General features: G+C 42.0%; 3 protein-coding genes across 9 annotated transcripts in view; 2 read left to right on the top strand and 1 right to left on the bottom strand.

Moving 5' to 3' along the window:
* The window catches only part of ppp1r12a (protein phosphatase 1, regulatory subunit 12A), a 43,087-nt gene extending 41,130 nt beyond the window's left edge, over positions 1 to 1,957 (bottom strand). For 5 of the 7 annotated variants that reach the window (XM_049005842.1, XM_049005839.1, XM_049005841.1 and 2 more), the window contains exon 1: positions 1,617 to 1,956. In XM_049005842.1, coding sequence (XP_048861799.1) covers positions 1,617 to 1,853 — 237 coding nt within the window. In that variant the 5' untranslated portion in view covers positions 1,854 to 1,956. Of the gene's footprint in view, positions 1 to 1,616 lie in introns of all 7 variants that reach the window. The other 2 variants (XM_049005845.1, XM_049005840.1) reach the window with 1 other exon arrangement.
* Positions 1,958 to 16,726: 14,769 nt separating this feature from the next.
* rps16 (ribosomal protein S16) lies at positions 16,727 to 20,629 on the top strand. Its single transcript, XM_049017717.1, has 6 exons — positions 16,727 to 16,841; positions 16,934 to 16,985; positions 17,532 to 17,633; positions 18,178 to 18,274; positions 20,319 to 20,366; positions 20,447 to 20,629. Exons 2-6 carry the CDS (start codon positions 16,938 to 16,940, stop codon positions 20,590 to 20,592), a joined length of 441 nt encoding a protein of 146 aa, XP_048873674.1. The 5' UTR covers positions 16,727 to 16,841; positions 16,934 to 16,937; the 3' UTR covers positions 20,593 to 20,629.
* A 132-nt stretch (positions 20,630 to 20,761) lies between these two features.
* Positions 20,762 to 24,507, top strand: part of LOC125745170 (otogelin-like protein) — a 42,338-nt gene continuing 38,592 nt past the window's right edge. The window contains 3 exon segments of the mRNA XM_049017730.1: positions 20,762 to 21,927; positions 22,742 to 22,784; positions 23,871 to 23,916. Coding sequence (XP_048873687.1) covers positions 21,855 to 21,927; positions 22,742 to 22,784; positions 23,871 to 23,916 — 162 coding nt within the window. The 5' untranslated portion in view covers positions 20,762 to 21,854.

Genomic DNA, 24,507 nt, shown 5'->3' with positions numbered 1-24,507 from the left:
CTGTCTCGGTCGTACTCAAGTCTTTGTTGACATTTCTTTTTGTTTTTGTCTTTGTTGTATTGTTAGAGCCAAATGTCTAAAAGGAGACTTACATCAGCTGTGACACCACATCCTGGAGAAGCCCTTAAACACAATTTACCTATTATGAAATCATCAAGCATACAGAACAGTGAGACATGAACACACACACCCAAACACATAGATAACACATACATATACACATAAAGTCACAACAAACCTTGGGGTAAGAGCACGGGGTCAGCCAGCATCCAGACCTAGGGCAGTTGATGTTAAATGTCTTGCTCAAGGTCCCAGTAATGGTATTACTCTGTTTTCCAAGGGATTTGAACATTCGGGAATCGCAAGTAGCTGAGCTACTCATTTCCTATACCAGGGTTATTCAAATCACGGTTTTCAAGGTCCGAGCACTGCTGTGCCAGGTGTGAATCAGAATCAGTAATTATTAAACTAACTACCTGGGAGAACTGAAAACAAGGCTTGGATTTGGAATCGAGGTCCAGATTTGAAGAGCCCTGGCCAATATCATGAACCACTAAAGAAATTTGACTTTTATTTGCTTCTTTAAATGACTGCACTTTTTTTTGGATGGAGATGGAGCAATATCTTCATTTACAATAAGTCCTATTCTTAAATCTCACATACACACACCAGGTATAACTTCCTGGATCAAACTTTTATCCCAGAAGTTCTCAGATGACCCAACCCCCCCACCAGCGACCGCGCCCCCGGCTGTCCGATGGCATATTTACAAACACTCAGGGGGCGCCCCATCGCATCCCATCTCCTCCCGAGCCACTGCGACACAGCCGTAACGCCAAAAAATACCCATACCAATAATACACCGTCCCCGTACATAAGATTTAGCAATCCAGCAACACAACGATCATGCCTCCCTGCGTTTTATACACAAGGTAGACCCCAGCATCAGCTATACAACACAACAGAGCAAAAACACCGGCCAATTACGTCTCAGATGGTCTCAGTCGGTCTCAGTCAGTCAGACAGACACAGACGATTAGACGCAGGTCAACCACCGGAGAACCACCATGATTAACGCAAATCGTGATATTAAAAAAAATAAACGCTGTTAATTTAAAGGACTGGTGTGTTGGCACTGTCCGCGTCCTATTTACACACCGCGACGGCCAGGTCTCTGCTGTAGTGATGGACGGACAGTTACGTTTAATGTTTACACACATGCGGATGCCCACTTTTACACACCAGTACACTGTTTACACACAGTACGTGTTTGTATGGAGGAGGAGGAGGATGAGGAGAAGGAGGAGGCCGGCCGGTCGGCCAGCCTCAACAGAGACACCGCCGCCCAAGCTCGCTTCGTCCCAGACCTGACCGTTTGACACTTTCAGTTACGCTGGCCAGGGAATGCCGAGTAACTGAGGTTACGCCAGTGTCCTCTTTGTGGGGAAAAAACGACAAACTGAATAAAAGAGAAGGCTCCGACGCGAGAGACAGACAGCGCGCCGTCGCGCGTCCTTTAGATCGCGCGCTCGGCCCCGTGTCCAGGCGCCGAGGGCTCGCGGCACCCGAGCGAGCGGTCACGGCTGGCTGGTGAGTGGGCGGCAGGGCATACTGACCTGGTGGAGGGCAGTGAGTCCATCCACATTGGCGTAGTTGATGTCTGCACCCCGCTCTAGCAATCGCAGCACCTCTTCGGTATCGCCGCTCGAGCAGGCGGCCAGGAAGACGGCGCCGTCGTCGAACTTCACCTTCGTCTTCTTCTTCTTTAGTATAGGCGGCTCGAGGTCCGTCTCCGAGCCCAGCCACCGCTTCAGCTGCTCGTTCCTCTTCTGCTTAGCGTCCGCCATCTTCATCCCTCTCTTGCCTTAGCTCCTTATCTCTTTCTGAGGGAGGATATACTTTATACTGCCACTATCCCACAGATCACTGGGCGTGGAAACAAGGGGGGGGGGGGTACAGAATCGGTGAGCGTCTGGATAGCGTACTGAAAACTCGCGAGATGATGACGCTCCATTCCAGGCCCTGCAGTATTACGTCATCACTATAACAACAAGCAGAGATGTCATGTGACCGACTTCGCTGACCGGTCAATAACAGGCATGGTTTTTTGATATTCTAAAATATCGCATTTTAATTTAACGGAATTGAGATTAAAAAACTTTTTCTATGTATATAAATCAACAAATTTCTTATTTATTATTATTTATAAGTATCACCTTATTCCTACATCTACTGCATGGTTTTAGAACCTTTTTTTAAACCAGGAACCCTCACATGAAAATAGAGCCCCCCCATTTGAAATTTCGTACTTTAATAAAATAGATGTTTGCTCTGCAGCCATTAGTATTATATGTAATGCAAGCTACAGAACACAAAACTCAGCTCGCATGATTACATTTATAGGTAGCATACTGTAGATAGATAGATAGATAGATAGATAGATAGATAGATAGATAGATAGATAGATAGATAGATAGATAGATAGATAGATAGAATAAGTTCAAAGCGTTACAGTAACAATTAATAGTAGACGTCCTCAGCTTCCTGAGGGAGGTGTGTATTGTCATGTGCTTAAAAACCAGGTTATGATTTAGAAGTGGTTTGTTTGCAGAAGGAAACTTGGTTTTTAAGAATGGAGCTTGTTAATGAGCAAGCCTGCTGTAATCACAGAGTCATCAAAGAGTTTCTGAATACTGTCAATCACATTCATCATATGGGAATGTTTTGGTTCACAAGGGTAACATACTAAAATTAACATGTCAAAAACATACATGCATTTGGTAACTCTCTTATTCAAAATACCTTACAGTACATATCTATTAAATGTCAACAAACACATGGAATACCTATTCTAAGTCTAATTCAGAAATCCATAGTCATTCACAACTGAGTCATTACAGACATATAAGCATGCAAGAATAATCAAAGGATACAAATCAAAGTTGGTGTACCTAGATCTCAAATTACATGGGGGTCACTTTTTGGAGATCTTCTTCTAAGGGGGTCACTTGAGCTATTTTTTATCAGTTGAAAAAGGAAATGAGAGAGAGGAAAATGTATATGTATTCTGTTAATCTATAAAATAAATTCATGTCTATGCACATCACGAAAATGAATAATCACAAAGTGGAAAACACCAGATCAATCTGAGCCGGATTTATGAACTAAAAACATGTAATGGGCCATATAGAACTCTCTTGATGGTCGGTTCTGGCCCGTGGACTGGCAGTTTGTGGCCTCTGACCTAGATTCTTAGCCTGTTGCTGACTACATGTCAGGTGCGTACTCAGTGCTGACTCTCCCAGTGCCAGGCCTTCCAGAACCATAGTCATGTGACTTACGAGAAACTGGCCCTCTTGAATCACATCAGCTACAGTGCTTGCAACAGACAAGTCCAAGCCCCTATTCACAGGACTTGAAAGGGACACTTAATCAAAATTGCCTCCCCTTGCCTTTCCCATTCATCTTTTGTATTCCACGTTTTGTCCAATGTAGGTTATTCACCACTGTTGTTTCTCTGGGTTAATTGGCAATTGGCATTTTAATTGAGTCTTTCCAGAGAAATTGTTCCCCTGAAATGATTTGTGAAGCAAAGTATGTTGAGGGGAAGCAAAGGGAACAACACAGAGATCTTAAGTGTGGCTACAAAATCAGCTGCAGAGGTGTATTGCGATTGTGAAATCGTGAATTCCTTTACACAAAATGAACGGTACAGCAACAGGCAAATGATTTCCTTTGTTTCTGTCCTGGCTTCCATGAGTAATTGTACTGCGGCACTTCAAACTTCATAGGTGTCCACCTTCTCTATATTTTGTTTGAAGCTCTAATCTGCCTTGATGGATTGGTTACGGTGCTTACAGACCTATTGAAGACACAAGGGAACTGCCAGATATTTACTCTTGTTGTTTCTGCTATGAAGCAGACTGGTGTTTGCAAGTGGAGATACCGGAACAGTTAATCACGGGCGATGTGAGATGAGCAAACTAGCATTACTAACAAGCACCTTCTGAGCTAAACCATCTGCCTGCTGTCAATCACCGTACCACCCCCATGCCTGACACACCGAATACCCAGAATGCATTTCTGTCATGCCACATGCTTTGATCTTATCAATGGACAAAAAAAAGATACTTAGATTAAGTTAGCTCTTAATCCACTACACTAAATGTGGCTGTTAGGTGTGCTTTGACACGTTCTCTGTAGCAGCAGATCTGACAGACCATGCCCTACAAGGAGCTGTGAGTTTTTATTGTATCTCAGTGAATCATTCATTCATTAAACGCATAGTTTGGATAGACATGGCTTCACTTGACTTTTGTAGGTCATCTCACCTGTCAATGTCATGCGGAGGGTTTGGGTAAATTGTCAAAACCACAAGTTGTTACATTGTGCTAGCATGCACATTGGCTGCAGTTATTGGCAACATATAGCATAACATAGTTTGATTCCTGTCACCAGGGAAAAACGACTCTAAAAATATTGGACACTGGTCTGATGACTTGGCTTCTGTCACCCTTATAAATCTACATACTTTTTCTTTGCTCATACTGGATTTTCTTGAGGTAAAGGCATCCCAGAAAAATAACATTATTCTTGCCACATGATTACTCATCTTGACATTTTACTTGTATTGACATTTTGAAAAAAGGCCCCCCCTGGGGTTAATAAAGTATTATTTTATACTGACACCAGTTTTAATAACCTGTGGCACAATTAAGAAAACCGACAAAGACATGAGAACTTGATGAATTATGACTTTACCCCATAAATAAAGAGCCTGCGAGAGAGAGACACTCGCTGTCACAGCATAGGGTGAATGGTCAGCCATCTGTATACTGGTTTTGGCCTGTGCCGTCTCAGCTGTTCCTGCTGTTTTGCTTTCTTCATTCCTAGGAGCTTCATCAACCAAGTGATGAATTGTCTGGTGTCTCCTCTTCCGCTTTCTGCCACGTGTGACTTTACTCTGACGTTATAGCCCCTCTGGGTCTGGACCACCAGCCACTCCAGTGGACAGTTGAACCAGCCAGCTAGTCCAGTGCCTTCAGCTTTGAAGCCTTACAGCCTCTATGTGACAACTCCCTAAGCAGTCAAGGTATAGCTCCAGCGAGAGAATATGGACTGGGATGGTCAAGCAGAGTGCCAAATGTCTCAGTGCTGACAGCAAGTCATTGCACCTGCAAAGTGCACATAAATATTAGCATTTCCGGCAATCAAACCTTGAAGAAACCACAAAGTCTTATGTTAATACTGGGTTCCTCTGATATTTGTGCTACACTCAAAATGGACTGAAGTGTGCCAAAATGTAACCATTGCTCAGGTCCGCTCCTCTCCATCTTCTTCTTTTCTGCAGGCATCATGTTACTCGGCTTGCTGGAAGACATTATTAGAGCAGGAAAAATGAGAAGTAATAGCTTTATGAAATAGCCTGCTGGAGTGACCTTGTTTGAAAGAAAAATGGGCTAATAATAGGACAAATCTAGAGCTGCACATCCACTTGTAATAGGTCTGAACTAAAAGCTAAAATTGGCTACTTTAAAAGTGCAGACCAGGAAGAAAAGGACCACTCAGGTGAGGGTGCAAAATCCACTCCATGGGTGAGAAGGGACTTCACAGAAGGCTCTGAGTGTGTTTACTATCTTCACATCGCCTGGCTATCGGCTCCGCAAAACACGTCGAGTGCCACTCAAATCCCTACTTACAGTCTCTCTGGTATCTCCCACATCCAATTGCTGGGACAAAACACTTTTTATTGGTGGACACCCATGAGAGGCATCTTATTTGCCAGCATTCGATTGCTTTGCTTTAAAATGGCGAGACTCACGCATTCAAATGGGTCACTCTGCTTCTGTGCAGTGCTGTACTGAGTATCGTGAAAATTGTGTGTGTGTGTGTGGGGGGGGCAGATACATATGGTGGAATACTTTGAATACCTAATACTGTAATGTGAACTGTTGCTGAAAGTGTAGGGTTTTCTTTTTTCCTTTAGTTTCACCCCACACTTCTAAACATTTGAATCATTAGCGAATGACATCATCGAATTATTTTATTGTGTGTAACGTATTAAAAAAAGTTTCAAGTCTTTCAAGTGGTTCCCCTTGATAGTCACTCTTTGCCGTTGAAGCATGACTTCCCACATCAATTCATCATCTCCTCCACAAGTGCCCATGTTCCCTTTTCACCGATGCCACACCTACTTTCACCATCTCATCGGAAAAATCTCTCTGGGGGGGGGGGTTTATTTTGCACTCTGCTTTGTGCCAAAGTCCTGTCTGCCAGTTCAGGGGTGGCTCCGGTCCAGTATTACCCCATGTGGTCAATGTCTCTTTCCTAATGGGTTGATATTAAAACCTGGATTTGCTCTATGGGTCAGTCATAATTACGGCAACTGTTCACATACCTCCTCCATGTCTCCGAGTTCAAGAGTTCAAGCCTTGCATTTCACCTCATCACTCTTTACAGTATTTCTCATTTATAAGCCAAAATGTCTGCACGGCATTAACATGTGTAATAAAATACAGAAGGGCATTACCACATTCATACAATGAAATAATGACACCAGAAGCTTCACATAACCTGTACTATTATGCTTTTATTATGAAAAAAAAGGATTTTGACTTTTGAATTTTGAATATGGTTGGTGTAACTTGCCATTCCCAGCTTAGATGCTATATCACACCGATTTATACTAAGTGCCTGGATAAAGTACATGAGAAAAAGGCCCTTCCTGGTACATGGGGCAGATTCCTTCGGGTTATGAACCCACACCCTTCATTGTATACGCCATCTGCTGCCCTATGGAACATGGTGTGGATAGCTATCAATAAAATATGTTAGACTTACATTATTCATACATACAAGTACAGAACAAAATAAGGGCATTTTAAACAATCAAAAAAGGCTTCTGTTCCTTACTCATGGTGCACATGTATCAGATTCATTATAAGCCTGTAACACAATGAATCCCATTGCAAATATTATAACCTGCTAAATATTCAAAGTCATAGAAACCTAAGCATTAGCTTTAAGGCAAACACATAGTAATATTATTATGCATTAGAGGTTGATCACATTACAGACAAGCTGTTGGTAATGCTTCTCCAAACATCACTCGCATCCCATACCATCACATCATTCATTTATTTCAGTGGGATAATGGGGGTCACGGGTGAAGGACCCCCAAACAACTTGTCGATGGCTTTTATCACCATCCGCATGGCCTCCTAACCGTTCACACACACATAGTCTAAATGGGGAAGAGACAGAGCAACAACAACAGTGCCGGAACATTATATTGGCTTGTGCAATACGTTTGTGAAAGAGCGACAGAAAAGGTCAGTTTCAAAATGACTCAGCAGGTTAGGGTGCTGTGCCTGTGATCAGGAGATTGTTGGGTCAGATCCCAGAGCTGACACAGAGATTTCATCTTTGGGCCCCTGTAGCAGCCAACAATTCAATAACTATCACTAATGTAATGACAGCCCCTATGCAAGACTTTAACCCCGGATCACTTCAGGAATCATCTCAAAAAACTAAAAGTAAAAATAAAACATAATTTAGGAATCGGTGTGTATTTTGATGCTGATGAATGCTCTGTTTGTAGTTTACATGTGATGTAAAATAGTGGGGGGAAGTGGGGTGGGAGGGGGATCACGGCCTGTTTCATTGTACTTATTTTAATCTTTCCTTTTTTAGAAATCTGTATCTGTTTACTGTAAACCAACAAAGATGATATGGAAGAGCATTTTTTGCAGGTTTGATGTAATGACAAGATGACATTTCTATGAGTAATTCTTGTCGGAAATAAATATCACCGACAAGCAGCAGACAGGTTTCATGAGATAATAAGTGCCTTGACTCGCATCTGACACTCCTCACGCATTCCATCGTGATCCATTTTGGCTCACTGGATGTTGTTCTGCGTTTCCTTTTCGTTGGACTCACTTCAGGCTTCAGAAGGCTTTTGAGAAGTCTTTGTTCTGTTTGGCAACTGGTATATGAATCATAAAAAACATAATTGGAAAATATTCTACAATTTTTAAGCAAAAAAAAAATAATCTCAGCTAAGAGTATGATAATTTATTTGGTATCAAGATGTGACATCGCCGGAGCACAACAGCCAGCAGGACAGGGCTAAAAATAGTCAAGACATGCATGTACATCCACAGAGAGCACAGAACATTCCTCAGATATCGGCAAAGAAATAATAGCGGGGGCCACACACACTTCAAATGGCCGATGGATGCAGCAGAGAGGACTGCCGCTGCTGCGCACCATTTAAAGGCAGAGTCCAGTGCCGGGATCAGGTGTCACCGTGAGTGCATTCGTATTTCACCTCCCTCTCGGTGTCACGACTGGGAAACAGCCTTTGAGTTCTTGCTCAAAGGAAATTTAGCTAAGAGGTCCATTGGCGGAGCTCTCCTGGGATGTGAATTTGAAAAGATAACAGCTACATAACCCATTTGTGTTTAATGGACACATACATTGGCGTAAATTATGGCGGAATGGGAAAAACCAGCCAGTGCAACTCCCCCCCTCCCCCGGACCCCCTTAAATGGGTAGAGACCTCAATTCTCCTGATGCACGACCCAAACTTATGCCTTGAACACACATCTTACATGTCTTGACAGCTCTGAAAAGTCCTGTAGTTCACTCATTGCCTCGATATAAATTTTCTCAAAAGTCTTTATTGAAATTAATGGAATGAGGATATGTAACGCATCGGAAGCTGAGTAAGGAAGAGGCATGAACACAGCATAGTTTACTAATATAAAGCTGATGGCCTAATTCTGACCAACATACATTAATAATAGGATGTTATAGATCACTGTGCTGTATTTAATTATTCCTTTTAATGATGTTCCCTCCCTCGTGCCCCGTGATTCCCAGGCTCCAGGCTGACTGTGACCCTGTACTGGGTGAGTGGCTAATACAGATGAATGTTAATTATCTTGCCATGTGGGTTAAATCGAATGAGACTTGTGTGAATTGATTTGGTCTTGTTCCTAATTTAACATATCAGCAATAAGAATGGGTTAAACTAATACTTGAATTTCTACAAATATTTCCCCTAAATGCTAATTTAATGAAGAAAATTAAGACTGGGTATTTCTTACCCTAATTGAGAGGACCCTGGGACCTCAATGACCCACCGTTGCTGCCAGCAGCCGCCTTGCCCCAATCCACCTTGACCTTTTCGTGGGACCCCACCTTGGCCTGTATCATTCCTGCATTGCCCATCACCCCCTCTTCACAATGCAGCTGCTAGCTTCATTTAAATGGTTTTATGCACTATGCAGACTCTTTGGCTCAGGGACAGGTAGCAGCCTACAGAGCATGAACCCACGTCCTTGTATGGATGGGTTTCCTCTGCTTTTCCTGCATGGATTTTATACTTAATGTGATCTCAGACCAGCACAGAGACACCTTAATTAAACTGCAGGAGAAGTCATCATATTTATATCTTGTAGATCAATTTCACCTACTGCATATTCTGGTTTATATCACAACCGGATACCCTATAAGGGACTTGATCTCTGGCAAATAAATTAAAAATAACGATACTGGTTGTTGCCGTAAAAAGTTTTTTACATTACAAGGATTATAATGGATTGTGGCATTATCTGTGTTATTCTAGTTCCTGGAATACGATTTCAAAGCATTTGAGGAACACGAATCTCTGTCGTTTATACAGCAGATGTCTTCTGAACGTGGCCACTATTCTCCGGCCAATCAGATAGTGGGGCTTCCCACTGATGTCAGAACTGACAAAGCCCCGCCCACCTCTGCCTGTGTCGACCTTCTTTCTGTTAGATGGGAGCCCAGCATCATTCCCATCAGCCCTTTGAGCACTGTGATGTTGGCCTTTGTGGATTCGGCTATGAGACCTGCATCCAGCAGAAGCCCTGTTGACAGACCAAATTGCCTGTCTGCTAATATTAACCAGCACCGGGATTACGAGTTAAGGATAAGAAACAGGGAGGCTCTGTCTCATTCTGTCAGACTTTGTTTAGCTTACTGGGATATTCCCTTACTTATGGTGTCTTTATATCATGCCGTTCCGCGAATTTGCCCATCAGTCATACTGGAATAGCTTTTCTATGTACAGGATATTTTTGTTTTCAAGCTACGAACTGAAAATATAACAAATTCTGGATCTAAACACAACAGACGACAATGACATAAAGCAGAAGAGAGCCTCCTGTCTAGGACCCCAAGCTGTCATGGGGACAGGGAGATGAAACACTCTGAAAGATGGCAGCCACGCAGGTCTGGAGGTTTATTGCATGACCTCATCTCACACACTCAGGCTCTGCCTCACACATACACACACACACACACACACACACACACACACACAACACAGGTGTACAATTATATCTTTGTGGGGACTCTCCATTCATTTCTAAAGGGAAAATTCTAACCCTAACATAACGAGCTTAACCCCTACCCAGTCCCATATCCATGTCATGCATTTTTAGTTTTTTGATTGCATTCACAGGTCTTTCTGGGAACCTGAAAAATGGTCCCCACAATGTCAAAGTAGCAGGTTTTTATTACATTGTAGGGAACATTTGGTCCACGCAATGTAATATAAACATAATACACACACACACACAGATCTGTAATCATATTTTTGTGGGGACCGCTCATCCATTGCTATGGGAAAAATGCTAATGCTGACTATGACACCCTTAACCTTACTCATCCCTAATCCTAACCATAAGCAAGTAAACAAAAAAACAGACTTTTGGCATTTTTACTTTTTTGGTTGCATACACAAATTTTTATAAAACTGAGGTTATCCACATGGCAACCTGAAAAATGTCCACAGACATTTTGGTCCCCAAATGTGATCTATGCAAACCCCCCCCCCCCCACACACACACACACACACACACACACACACACACTCATTGCATATTACCTCTCAATGGTTAAAGTGGACACACTCATTGGTCCATGTAGTGTGGCAGCTGTGCCTGCCATGTTAGATGGTTAAGCTGTTTCCCAGAATCCTTTACCACACCATGGTAGAGGTTACCCGCCTCTTCCCTGTATTATCGTCCAATAAGAATGTCCCACAGGCCACGCAGAGAACTCCAAGCATCTCCAGGTTGGCATCTAGTGAGTGCTGTTATACCTAAAAAAAGCAAATATTCAGGAATGAAATGTGTTTTCCTTTTTTCATTATGTAAGATGGAGTGTGTGGTTCCCCCTATAGTGAAGTGAAGTCACGTGATGCACCAGTGATTACCGATAATTACATCAAAGTTGTACTTTCTCTGGCCACATCATTAAACCTGCCCGGTACCTGCTTTAGTTCCTCCTCACTATTGTCTTAGACCCTCTCTCAATCCCATACCCAGGTCCAGTCCTGTCCTTTCCTCCCATCCCTGCGTCATGAGGTCCTGCTCACGGCCCAGAACCTTAACTACAGTCACTATAGCACTCGGCGACCTCCCCAGTGGCTTGTCCAGTCATTTCCAGCATTCTCCTTTTATTATGAGTGTAGGCATGTGAATGTCTGTAATTAGTGCAAATTTACATCATCAGAGCAAGTCATAATTCTGAAAACGAGACACAGGTATTTATTTTCCAGGATGATTAAAGCCGAGCCTCTTTCTGCTGCAGCAGTTAGATGTGTGATCGTGATAAATTTAAGTGAACTTCTCTCAGAGCCAAATATGGCAGGTTGCTGGTCTTAGACATGAGAATTTAAAAGGTGACACTTTTTATCACAGATAATTTCTTTTACAAATTAGCACTATGCTCAAGTCCTTTGGAAGATTCGACTTTTTTTCTTGTCAGGAATCAGCCCCCAAGGTGTGCTTCCTCATTCCCATGGCAACCACATTATTGTATCCCTCACAATCCACACCCCGCCCCCATGCCTTAGTAGACCTGGGGCACGGAGGGAAGACAGTTACCAGCCAGAGTGCTCTGCTGCAATACCTAGTATGGTAAAATGGATGGTGTTAACATAAAGCCATCCAAATTTTCTAAATCTGTCACTTCAAAGTTGAAAATGCACTAGCAAGGCAAGGTTGGACTTCCATCATATGATGGTGAGCTCCTGTCATTCACTGGGATGGACATGTGCATATATTCCATTCATTCATTCATTCATTCATTCATCCAATCATTCATTTATAAATTTGTTCATCCATTCATTCATTCTTTTTTTTTTTTTTTTTTTTTTTTTTTTACAAATTTTGATTCTGTTACCTGACTTGAATGTAGACAATGTAGGGACCTTGAGAGGGTATGGATAACCAGACGGTGGCGAAAGCATTAGATCTCTGCGTGTTTGTTGCTATGACTAGGGCTGAATTTAGGGGTAATGGTGGCCCCTGGGCTAAAGCCATTGTTGGGGGCCCATCTACAGCATAGAATGCTGCTATAATAACCATGAAAAAAAACTGGGGGCCCATACAACTGAGGGCCCTGTGTTACAGCCCAGGTTGGCCTGTGTATAGGTCCGACCTTGGCTGTGACTGTCTACACCCACACCCCCTATGTGCTGGTCACTTACTGATTGACACGAATCCCCCCTTTACTCTGTAAGCACTACAAACTGACCAGCTGATGGGGCTGCTTGCTCGGGTAAGACAGCGGGGCCCGTGGCATGAAAAATAAATAAGGAATGAATAAGACACATGGTCTCTGCCTTAAGGTCTATAATAGGGAGTCTATATAAAGAACTCTGGCTGCGAATCAATCAATACCGATGAAGGAGAGGAGCAGGAGACGGCGGGTACCAGGTTTGGGGGGTGGGGGGGTGGGTCTGGAACCAACCAGAGGTCACAGCCGGCCTAAAGAGGAGTGGGGGCGAGTGAAAACAGCACTCAGGATGGGGGGGGGCAAAAGAGGGACATCTCCCTGACAATAATAGAAGCCAGGTGCCTGTCGGCTACTGTAAACACAGTTCCCTCGCTGGAAACGTCAGGAACAGGTCGGCACTGAATATATTCAGATGAGTCATACCACTGTATACAGATTCCCAAGGTATGATGGGTCTTTACCTTGCCCAGAATGGCCATGTCTCTGTAATCCCCCAAGGCGAACAGCAGGCACTGTGCTTCTCTATCCAATAGCAGCATCGTTCATATACTTTCCGTATTTGTCTCGGTCCGATATATTGCATGCTCACAACCGCCATGTCCAATCTTCTTGAAGACCTGCTGTCAAAAAAAGTCCCCGGGCCGAGTAACACTTCTAATAATTAACACCACGGATATTAAGAGCACCAAGAAGCAGGCCCAGCTCTCGAGCCTGACGTTAGCAGCATCTGACTCTCTGCCTCGTTAATAATGACTGGTCATGTCTATGCGGCTGAGGAATGGAGAGGCAGATGGGAAAGATGGAGCTACTTCCTTCTTCTGTATTCCCAGACAGTGTCCTCCACTGAGGCATCCACAGCACCGGAATGAATCATGGGAATGAGGACAGGCACACAGGACTCGTTCTTCACAGCTCTCCGCCCCCCTCCTCCCCGTGTGACCCGTGTGCAGTGGACAAATGGATATGCAGCAAACTGTTTATATTCACTTCCCCAGTTTCCTTAAAGTGTCGTCTCACTGTCCAGCTGCAGAGGGGAAAGATCACCTTGTGACCTAACACAACATGACAGGAAGACACAATTATGAACAGGAAGTGCATAAAAAAGAAACAAATTACAATTGTCTGTCTTCCATTTTTATCTTTGACATTGTAAGACCTGATTTTAAACAATATTCTATATTTTTCTTAACAAAAATGTTTCGTATGTTTTCAGCCCAGCTGCTCGTACTCTCAAAACAGATGTTGGAAAGGGGGTATGATGTGTCCAGATGAGAATAGGGTGTCATCATCCAAAACTGCCTATAGAGGGTGCGATCTGAAAATACCAACCATCAGATAGGTCTCCAGAGCAAACAGCTGGGCTTACCTTCAGGCCAGATGATATGCAAGAACTCGGGTATTGGAAAGGGGCTTTACCTTCAAAGCGGCGGAACAATCCAATGGATTTCACTTTATTTCTTGGTTTTTTATTGGTCTTTTCTTACTGGCGGCGGCCCTTCGAAAGAATTTAGGAAAAACACTTCTGTGTATTTCAAAAATTTGTTTGAACATTCCATCTTGCAAATGAGAGCATTATATTTATTGAGTTGAGTAATTTGAAAACTAAATATTTTATAGCCTTTCTTATGGAGATGCCTGACGTACACTGCTTCTCTTTACAAAAGGTGAGCTGAGGGGGACAGCTTGTGGGCAGTTCAAAAGTCTCTCACCCTGAAGGCAACATCCCAAACATCACTAGTAATAAGCTTAGGGCCTGTCAACCCACAACAGACACATAGACAGGTATTGCACGAAATAGAGTTATTCAAATGCCCTTTTAAGGGTGCCAAATTCTCGTGTTTATTTTGGTTTGATAAAAATTAGACGTTGCTTACAATTTAAGTTTTGCATTTCTGTTATTTTGGTATGAATGCGGTTTATTATGCTTTGTGTACTACATGTTTCTATGGAAATATTCGATTCTTATCATAATTGTTCAGTTGTTAGCTGTATAATGCTTTCTGGTTGTTTATTTTATTAGATCCAATTAGAGTAACCGTCCTCGTTGGAGGTTCTCCAGTGAGCTGTTATACACACTGGGTGAGGTCATTGCTGGGCTGGCACTACAGCAGGCTGCTTTTGGTGGAAGGCCCATTATGCATGACGGCACATCCAGGTGTATAGTTAGCTAATCAGTAATAAAACCTCTGCTTCATACAACATTAAGACAGACATTCTCCAGACTGCAGACTTTTTCAGTCAGACCAAAGGCCAACAGTTATTGCCGCCTTAGCTTTACTCATTCTTTTCCACAATGTCAGTATCCTGCAGACTGTTTGAAGATACTGCTGATCAGACACATTCATTCCTAAGCGATCCTCACTCTCATCTCCCTCCATCGCTCACCGTGAGGCAGCATTGTACCACTTACCAGAGACGGAATGGATACCTGGAAGTGGAAAGGAATTAAATGGGCCAGACTGCTTGATTTACAGCCGTTTACACAAGCGGTGAATGCGTATGTTTCTCTCCGACTGCAAGCGGACATGAGGCAGGATGTGATTTTGAGACCCAGAGAAGATTACATTTTTTAAAAATAACGGCAGATCAATGCCGCAACCACGACAGAGTCCAAACCAGAATTACCCACCATATTCCACTCCTGGTTTAAATAAACATCTACCTTTACTTAGTCTGGCCCCTGAAAATGGCCATGGATTATTATGATTGTAACAGGCCTTCTGAATATTTTATGATTGCTTACATTCCATCAGGGGCAGATGTTACTTGACTGCACGTGCAGGGATTTGGGAGATGCACTGTTACGTTGCAGAAAAATTGCTATGCTAATGAGTAATACCCCACACTGTAGGAAACGTGAACAAATCAAAATAAAATCTGGCATCATGTACCATCCTCATTTCGTCAAAAATCACTCAACTGGTGTAATAATCTATGTGCTGTGAAAGAGCATTTAAACCCTCCACAATACATCTGCTGGTTCATCACTGAGGGGTTGCCAACCCCCAAGTTGAAGGCTATCCATCCATTTCTGTATGTGCTTGACTTTATGCAATTTCACAGTGTTCTGGAGCCTGCCCCAGAAATGACAAGGGCAAGGCAGGGAATAAGCTATTATAGGGCACATTCATATCTACACCTATGGGGAATCTATCTAACAACTCCAACAAACCTTATCACATTTTGGGGCTGTGAGGGAAGATGATGACGTGGGTAGAACATGCAAACTGCATACACACAAAGTTAGGGTGGAGACTCGAACCTTAGTCCCAGAGGTATGAGGCAACAGCACTAATAACGGTACCACCATGCCACCCCCAGTGAAACCTATTATAAATGTAAATCTGTATAAATGTGTTCAGCCTACAGCTCAGCAAGGCACTGCTTCTGGCTCTGTGGATTTCCATTGCTCTCTAAAGGCTCACGGCTGACGTCCATGACCGTTCTTATGTGCTCGATTAAATTCTTCCATAGTGAGAGAGTCTGTCAGGAAAGTGATTAATGTTTCAATAAGGGAGGCAAGCAGAAGTATGGCGGTAAGCAAACGGAGCTAGCGCGTGCGAGAGGTGTTGGACTCCCCCTACAGGTAGTTACTGTTCAGTTCGCTAAAGTTTAAAATTCAAACTAATTAGTGATGGGAATAATGAATTAGAAGTAACGGCTCACCAGGTTTATCTGCCAAATTATCACTACGATAACGACTAGGCTACTACTTTTAATTTACCCTCTGTAGGAAATCAATTCATGAAACACTTATATTAGAAAACAAGTATAATGAACTTTTGCGAAACAGCTTCAGTGCAAATCAGATAGATGAACAACTATCTGAAAACCTCTCGTGACTGGCTGGTTCTCACTTTTCACGGCTCTCAATTACGACGCGGTTCCCTTCTTTCAAAGAACCCGTTCAAGAAAATCGGATCGTTCGTAAATGTCACATCACTAACAGTAAAGACGCCACCGCTTTGTAAAAATGCTTTATGGGAAAGGTGGTATGCTGCAGGTAAAATAATAAGCAACATATATCATCATTGAGGGTGATGTCAATTTATTTTTAATTCTAGTATTGTCCTTAAATTCGAAATTTTCAGTAAGAAAATTTTTTTAAGAAAAATGCAGCCCACCTCCAAACACGCACCACTTCCAACAACAATACGGAATACTGTAAAATAGCAAATGGCTTGTGCCGTATAGCGGTATCAAACTGTCGTAAACAGGCCCCTGATTGCCGGGGTTTGAAACCCCTTCTGTCTTTTCCTACAGCACATAGACAGGATTTGGTATGATTTCGTGGATGCTCTTTGAGAATTTCGTGTTTTTATGCATATTGTTTTGTTCTAAAAAATAATTTTTATTTTTTTTTACATTTTAGAAACATGCCGGCTAAAGGTCCGTTGCAATCCGTCCAGGTCTTTGGACGTAAAGTGAGTACAAGTAGTTCATTTATTTCACGTGTTTAGCAATGTGTTTAGTTAGCCGTGTATAATCACATTGGATTCAAATTATGCAATTTTACTGTGTATGTCTTGTTCAATGTGCGATATTACGCCTCTTCTCACACGTTTTGAAATATAGTTAAGCCGGCTACAACTTAATTTAAAAGATTTTCCCGTATTCCCGCAACGCGTGGAGGCTTGCGGCCTAGTTCCTGCTGCGCATGGGGGTAGCACAGATTATTATCGTTTGAAGTTAACATTATTGTAAAATTTTAAGATATTTAAAAGGTTTTGAATTTTTGGATGGTCTGTAAAATTGGTTAGCTTGTATTTAGGGTATCCTGTAGGACGTTACTCCGGGGTTGTCCGCTTACACGGGCCTTGCTGCAGACAGTCCATTTTTAGAGAGAACGCCTCAAATCGTACAAGTTTTCAGTACCGCTATAGCCAGTGGCTGCATAACCGTGTGTAAAATTGCCTTTAAGCTGCTGCTGTTTTTGGAGACTGTTAGTAATAAGGTCTTGCTTGTTGCAGAAAACGGCTACGGCTGTTGCTCATTGCAAGCGGGGCAATGGCCTCATTAAGGTGAACGGAAGGCCTTTGGAGATGGTTGAGCCAAGCACTCTCCAGTATAAGGTAAGGTAAACTGGTTTGTAAGGGTCTACAATTTCAGGAAAAGCCATTTTTGAATCACAAAGAGATTTTTTTAATGACCATTGGTCCACAGAATTACAGAGATTTCTGAAGCACAGATAACTTCATGTTCTGTTTCCATTGTCGGCTTCCATGTCTGTCGAATTGACTGAGCTGACCTTTGAGAGTTGCCTATAATGGTTTAGTCATATGGTTTCTGTGCTTGATCTTAAATTTTCCACAAATTCAATTTATCGTACTGTATCGATTGGTGTTTTCTTTGATGCGTCACCAAAGATAATTGTGTAAAATTTGAATTATTCTCACTTGTTAAATCACTATACTCCAATTCACTATTAGTGACCATAACATGACCACAGGGCAGTAATAAATGACACCAAAGTGCCATTTTGTGCTGCTGTTATAGTGTGTTGTGATGCCAGATGCCAGCCATCAAGCAAATAGCTGCATAATAAGTGTTTTCAGTGTGGTGTTTAAGTTCTGAGGCATCTGTCCCTTGTAACACCTCAACATCCTCTGCCATCAGCTACTGGAACCATTGCTGCTTTTGGGTAAGGAGCGCTTTGCTGGCGTGGACATCAGAGTGCGTGTCAAGGGCGGTGGCCACGTGGCCCAGGTCTATGGTAAGGTGATTTTAGAGCAGTCTGTTCTTGATGATGTCAGGATGGGCTTGGTCCACGCAAAGGCTTCTGCAGTGGGGGGGGGGGTCATCAATTCTGTTCTTCAAGGTGACAATTTTAATAGCGCAGTGAGAGTTAAAAAATCATTTCAAAAATAATTGTCATTCACATTTGGTACTGCTATTATTTGAGCAGTTGCCCACCGGCTGATTTTAAGGGTCTGTTGTGTGAATTTGGCATGGTGCTGTCATGAATAATAAAGCATGTGCCGAGACTTTCCTGCACCATCTCAGTTTAAAGTCACAGCTAACAGCGTGTGTGAAATGTAAACTGTCATTGAATATCTCTATACCTCTTCCCTGAACACAAAGAACGGTTTATAATCAAATTGAACGATTTGCTCCTTTTTTAAACTCCTCCCTTGGGTTTCACCTCACCCCATGTCTTGCATTTCATTGGCTATAGCTTTTCGCCACTACAGGATTTGGAGTTGACAACAGGTCCGGATATTTAGCCTGCTAGGTATCTGACAGGTCTCTGTGAGGCATCAGCATCTCTGTCCCATCGCGTCTTTGAACTGATGGTCATCAACCGCTGATTTGCCAGCACCAAGTGAACAGCATTTTGCCTCTGATCGGGGGCTTTTGTTGGTTATTGGCAAAAACTTTCGACAAGCAGAAAATCGGGACTGAAATCGTGTAGTGTGAACTTGGCACGAGTTCTTTTTTGTAGGCCTGGTCATTTCCTGGCAAATGCACACACTCGGGTGGTCCCGTCTAAAATGTTTTGGCGTGTTGTTTTTTCTGAAAGAACATCCAATCTGAGTTCGGTATAACAGAACCGTCAGACAATCTTAACTACTACTACTCTCTCTCTCCAGTGTTGCTTGTTTATTGAGAAGCTAAAATATTCTAACACTACTGCTTTAAGTAATGTGGGAGGGTCATTGAGCTCTCCAGTACTAGGTGTAACTAATTTCAAGCTGCAGTTAGCATAATGTTTTCCATTTGGAACATCTGCTTGTGAACTTAGGTTTCACCTGTGTCCAGAAATTTAATAAGTTGTTTCATTGGGTGTTCCAAACTGAAAATTCTGTAACCGAAAAGCACACGAATATGTGAAAATGGACCTGAAATGCTCTTCAGCAAAGTCTGCCAATTCGACATGTATCGCTATTTTAAAAAATGTATATTGATTCAAAATGAGGTGAATTTCTGTTAATATGCACCATTGAAGTCAATTCTGTGATCATTGTGTTTCTGGCATGCTGTAATAAGCTTGCAGGTTAAAGGTAATATGCCAACAGGCTCAAGGCTGTTGTAAATGTATCATATTGTGGCTTGTAGTCATCTGGAAGATATTCAGTGGTTTGTAATTGCTGAAATGGGTGTGTGGATATTGAAGATCCATGATTTATTGCCATGTGTAAGTACAGCATGTACTAAAATACAATGAAATTCGTACTTTTGAGTCTCCCTGCAGCCTAACTCTTAAATGACGATAAATACAAGTGGGAATGGCGGTATTAGTATGTGCACAGTTAAATAATGAAAGTAGGAGTGGCAGTAATATGTACAAAGATATAGCAGCAATAAAGATGTAAATAGTCAGCAGTATAACAGCACCAATAGGGTATAGTTAAAAGTATGATGTACATAATGGCAGGTAAAAAAATAGATAGAATGGCATATCGAAGATGCATATGAGAATAAGTGTAATGGCAGCAGTAAAGAATGATGCAATAGTGGCAGTGTGAGGAAATGTTAACATCTTTGACTGTTTGACACTCGTACTGCAGTGGAGAAGAAACTGTCTGTATCTGGACGTGTGTGTGTAGATAGGAAAGAGGTTTGCCAGAGGGGAAGAGGGTGAGAAGTGACAGTGCTGGGGGTCTCAAGATTGCGCTTGATCTTCTCAGGCAGCATTTATACATACCTGGTTTGCTTGGGTCTAAACCTGAGCAGTTCACTGTCCGGACTGGGAACTGCATGATGCCAGTGCTGTGCAGATGCATGTCAGTTTCATCAGCCTCCTCTTTTCTTCCCAGCCATCCGTCAGGCCATTTCAAAGTCCCTGGTTGCCTACTACCAGAAATGTAAGTACCCCCTGAGCTCATGTTTTTATTTATTTATTTGTCTAGGTAAGGCTCTGCTGACTGACCTTTCATTTCCGCAGATGTGGACGAGGCCTCCAAGAAAGAGATCAAGGACATCCTGATCCAGTACGACAGGACCCTGCTGGTGGCCGATCCTCGCCGCTGCGAGTCCAAGAAGTTCGGTGGACCTGGAGCCCGTGCGCGCTACCAGAAGTCTTACCGTTAAACTCTGTACATTTTCACACAATAAACGGACAAAGGAATATGCTGTGTCCTGTTTTATTAGCTTCCTCAAGCATGTTTATTTCTAAGTTTTATTTATTGAAATGTAATTCTCTCTTTCTGCCCCTATTCCTTCATAAATGTGCCGCCCCCATCTATGAATGTAGAATTTGTATGGAAAGTTTCTATGTGAACACTGTGGTCAGTTAACTTGGGTTAAAATCTTCTAGAAAGTGGATGTTTTGGCACTGCAAAAACATCTTGATACTAGCGGAGTAGGAACAGCACACCTGTTACAGCTTCTGTGATAAATCCCTTACTCTGTGTGTGGAATTTGAATGTTTTTGGTGTGTTTCTTTTTTTGGGGGTGGGGTGATGCTTTTTTTTGTAGTTAGGAAACTTGATGTGTCTGGCATCTCATCCAGATTGTCCCATCTTGTGCACTTTGCTATGAAAGTCACATCTAGCTTCCCCATGACCTTGCACTGTGTATGCAGTCACTGGTGATGGATGGGTTACCCTTCGTTTGTGCTGTAGTTACACACTTGGCTAAGAAACTTACGCAGTATACATTTTTGAAGATGTAATGTGATTGTCACAAGGGGGCAGTGGTTAACCTGTCCAAGTTATTTTTACCTGTTTGGTTGCTGAAAACGTCATGCCTAACGTTGTCAATTGAAGATGGTTTATATTTTTTGTAGGGGCGCAATGTGTGTCGCTCGCGATTTTCTAGGAAAAGCCATAATACCCCAGGTTAATCGATTTATCAAATTCTCGAATTCAAAATATTTACAAAAAAGGATTAAACTTAAGTTTATGAGTTTGCGAATGCGGAGTTTATGGGCACCTTGGAATAATCCATAGTTTTTGCTGTTTCATTTAGACCTACCTTCTATTTCGGTAATGAGCACCATCTCACATACGCACAATTAAAACTTGCGAAGATTTTGAACCATCGCACCAAATACCTCAGCAGTTATTTCGACAGATAAGTGGGTCGCTGCTTTCCAATAGGCAGAGAGTGCGCGATGTGAGGCGCTGTAACTAATCCAGCCCTCTCGTGTAGGTCAAGTCGCCTTGTTATGTCAATGAAAGCGGGGATTTCATGGAAGATCTGCGAGACTCCACTGACTTTGGCGTCCCAGCGTGGATTTCTCTTTCTGACACAGACCTCGGAACTGGGACTCGGAAAATACTCCGGCTAAAAAACGCACTAAAATGCCCTCATAATTTCATACTTTACTTCCACTTGGACGCAGCCCTGAAATGAACATAAAGTGGAATTTGAAATTACTGTTTCCTTGGATAGTTGTAATCTTCCATCTGCTTGTTTTTCACGGTAGGTTGTGGATCTGATTTGACTTGTTTTCAAATAACGTGTTAACAGTGTTGCTGAGCTGAACAAAATTTATTCAGCTGTCACTATATTACACCAGTTATACGATTCATACATATAAAACTACTTATGGGCATACTTTTACGAAGAATTTTAACTGTTATTAAAGTGTTTAGGTTGTATCTTTTCTGGTAATCTATTCCATGCATCATAGGCTACTTAATTTCCAAGCGAAAACGCTTTGTTATATACGCGTTTCGTAGTTAGGTAACGTTATTTACATTTTTTGTTTATGTAGTGAATGGAATAGCAATATTACAAGGTGCGACTTGTATGTGCAATAGTTTTTGTTTATTATAACAGGCCTGTGTTGGTTATATTCGTAATTTATTTCGTATTAGGCATATTTTGTAACACAATTATATGTAATTAACGGGCTAAGGCGCTGTAATGTTATTGTAATAATAGTACCCTAGTGATATAGGCCTAGTAGGAATAAATAGCGTGATTTCATTTCAGGTGTCAGTTTGGTAAATATGTACACAATTCGATTGTGTACTAAATGGCATTTGGAAATTGCATGTGGGCAATATTCGCTGATTTGAAAAACGAACGCAACCTGGAACTAATTTCTAGGCTATATAGATTTTTTTTTTGTCATGGCTGCATTTTTATTACTTAGGGGAAAAACACTTCCTTTTATTATCATTTGCTAAACTAAACATACATTTCTTTTGTAGGTCATCAATTAAACGGTATATTTAACCGACAATTTCTGCTAACGATTTAACCTGCATATCGTTTCTCCGCCAATTAGGTTTTAATTGCCAGTCGCCAAAGCCTCAAAATAAACTCCCAAGGTACGTTTTTTCTTGTTCCATTATCACATGTATATCAAGGTAAGGGCATTATTATGTAGACTTGAAATGTTCACATTGAAATGAATATTAATTTTACTCTGGTGCCAGAATGCTGTAGTTTATAGTTGTATTCTGTAATTCTATAATATTATGATCGGTTTTGACATATCGAATCACCATAACGTTACAAAGGAAAAACTAACGCAGGCGCTAGACATTTTTCCTGAATGTCTCTCTGCTGGTTTTGGAGAATCCTTATGAGTTTTGAAGAACGCGGAGATAAGTTGCTTGCGCCAGGCTCAGTTTCCTTTACCCCTACAATATGAGTCTGGGTCTTTATGCGTTAAAACAAGAGTACATGGTTCTATTTATGCATATTTTAAAAGAAATAAAATCGTAACATTATTTATAAAAAAATACCAATTTAATTGCTCCATTATTAAAAAACGGCAAAAAAATCACATCCATTTATCAGTCCATCCATCCTTCCTTCCATCCATTCATCCATCCATCTGTTTACAGCTCATCAACAGCACAGCAATATTTAAAAATGGTGCTGCTGCTTATATGATCTTTCCATGACATTTAGGAAGCAGTAATATGTCACATTTGTTTTCCCATAAATGCAACTTATGAGCATAAACTACGATACATTTCAGCCTCCATTTGAGTCAGAGATATTGTATGAAACGGGAGGGGTAGTTAGGAGACCAAAACCTAAAGGTCAAATAAAAAAGAAATGAATATACAGTATGTTTTATTTTATAAGTAAAATGCAACTAGGACTTGGAATGTTATTAAGTTCCTGTTGTCATGGTAACCCGTGCAGCATCTTTCCCTGTCTGAGAGTGATGGCATGAATTCCTACAGATACAGATAAATGTCTTTATAATTTCTGACAACTGGGCTTGAAGTTTCTACATTTTGTTTGTAGCAGTTAATTCTATATGTCTAAAGGGGTCTTTTCTCAATAACTGACAGCTGGTAGCTGTCACATGAAGTCCGCCGTTTCCCAGCCCTCATTCTGCCATGGAGTGGTTGCCCTCTTAACTCTGCATAACACAGGTTTCCATTTGTTCCCTTCAGGAGAAGGTTTAACTCCCTCAGACAGAAACGAGATCTCCTTGGAGAGGTGGGTGCACTTAAGAGAAAGAAGGGGGGCAGAGGAACCCAAATGTTAAGGCGCACCTCGCGACCACAATGGCCCCTTTGTGCACGAAACACAAACGGTACAGTAGCTAACAGGTGCTTTCTCACAGTGCACTAGCGATCTGCCACCCAGTCTGTAGCAGACGAGCTCTCAGCGAGGTTTGCCATCTTCGGGCTGGGAGACGTGTGTGAACCGAAGAGTGTATGAAGGATAACGGGAGGCTGACTCTATACAGCCGGAAATTTATTCTGTGCTTTGAGCTAATTCATTAGCAGGGCTCGAGTTGTCACGGGATACATGTGGATGCCATTCCCCTATGGGGGAAAAAATGATGAAATCCATCCCCTTTGAAAATATACCCCCCCACCCCAAAAAAAAAAAATAAATAATTGTTCTGTCTAATTATCATTCAAATCAAAGTAGATCAATCAGCTATATCTGGGGTACACACAGGGGTTTTGAAAGGGGGGGGGGGGGTCAGGATGATTGCAAAGCCCCCTGAGTGACATAAAAATTGTGAACATATTTGCATTGGTTTGGGTTGGGGGTCCAGTAAGATGTCCATTTATGAGG

This window comes from Brienomyrus brachyistius, chromosome 1 (assembly GCF_023856365.1).
Source record: "Brienomyrus brachyistius isolate T26 chromosome 1, BBRACH_0.4, whole genome shotgun sequence".
Taxonomy (NCBI): Eukaryota; Metazoa; Chordata; class Actinopteri; order Osteoglossiformes; family Mormyridae; genus Brienomyrus; species Brienomyrus brachyistius.
The sequence above is the reverse complement of the archived record's forward strand: the minus strand, read 5'-3'. Positions and strand labels throughout refer to the sequence as shown.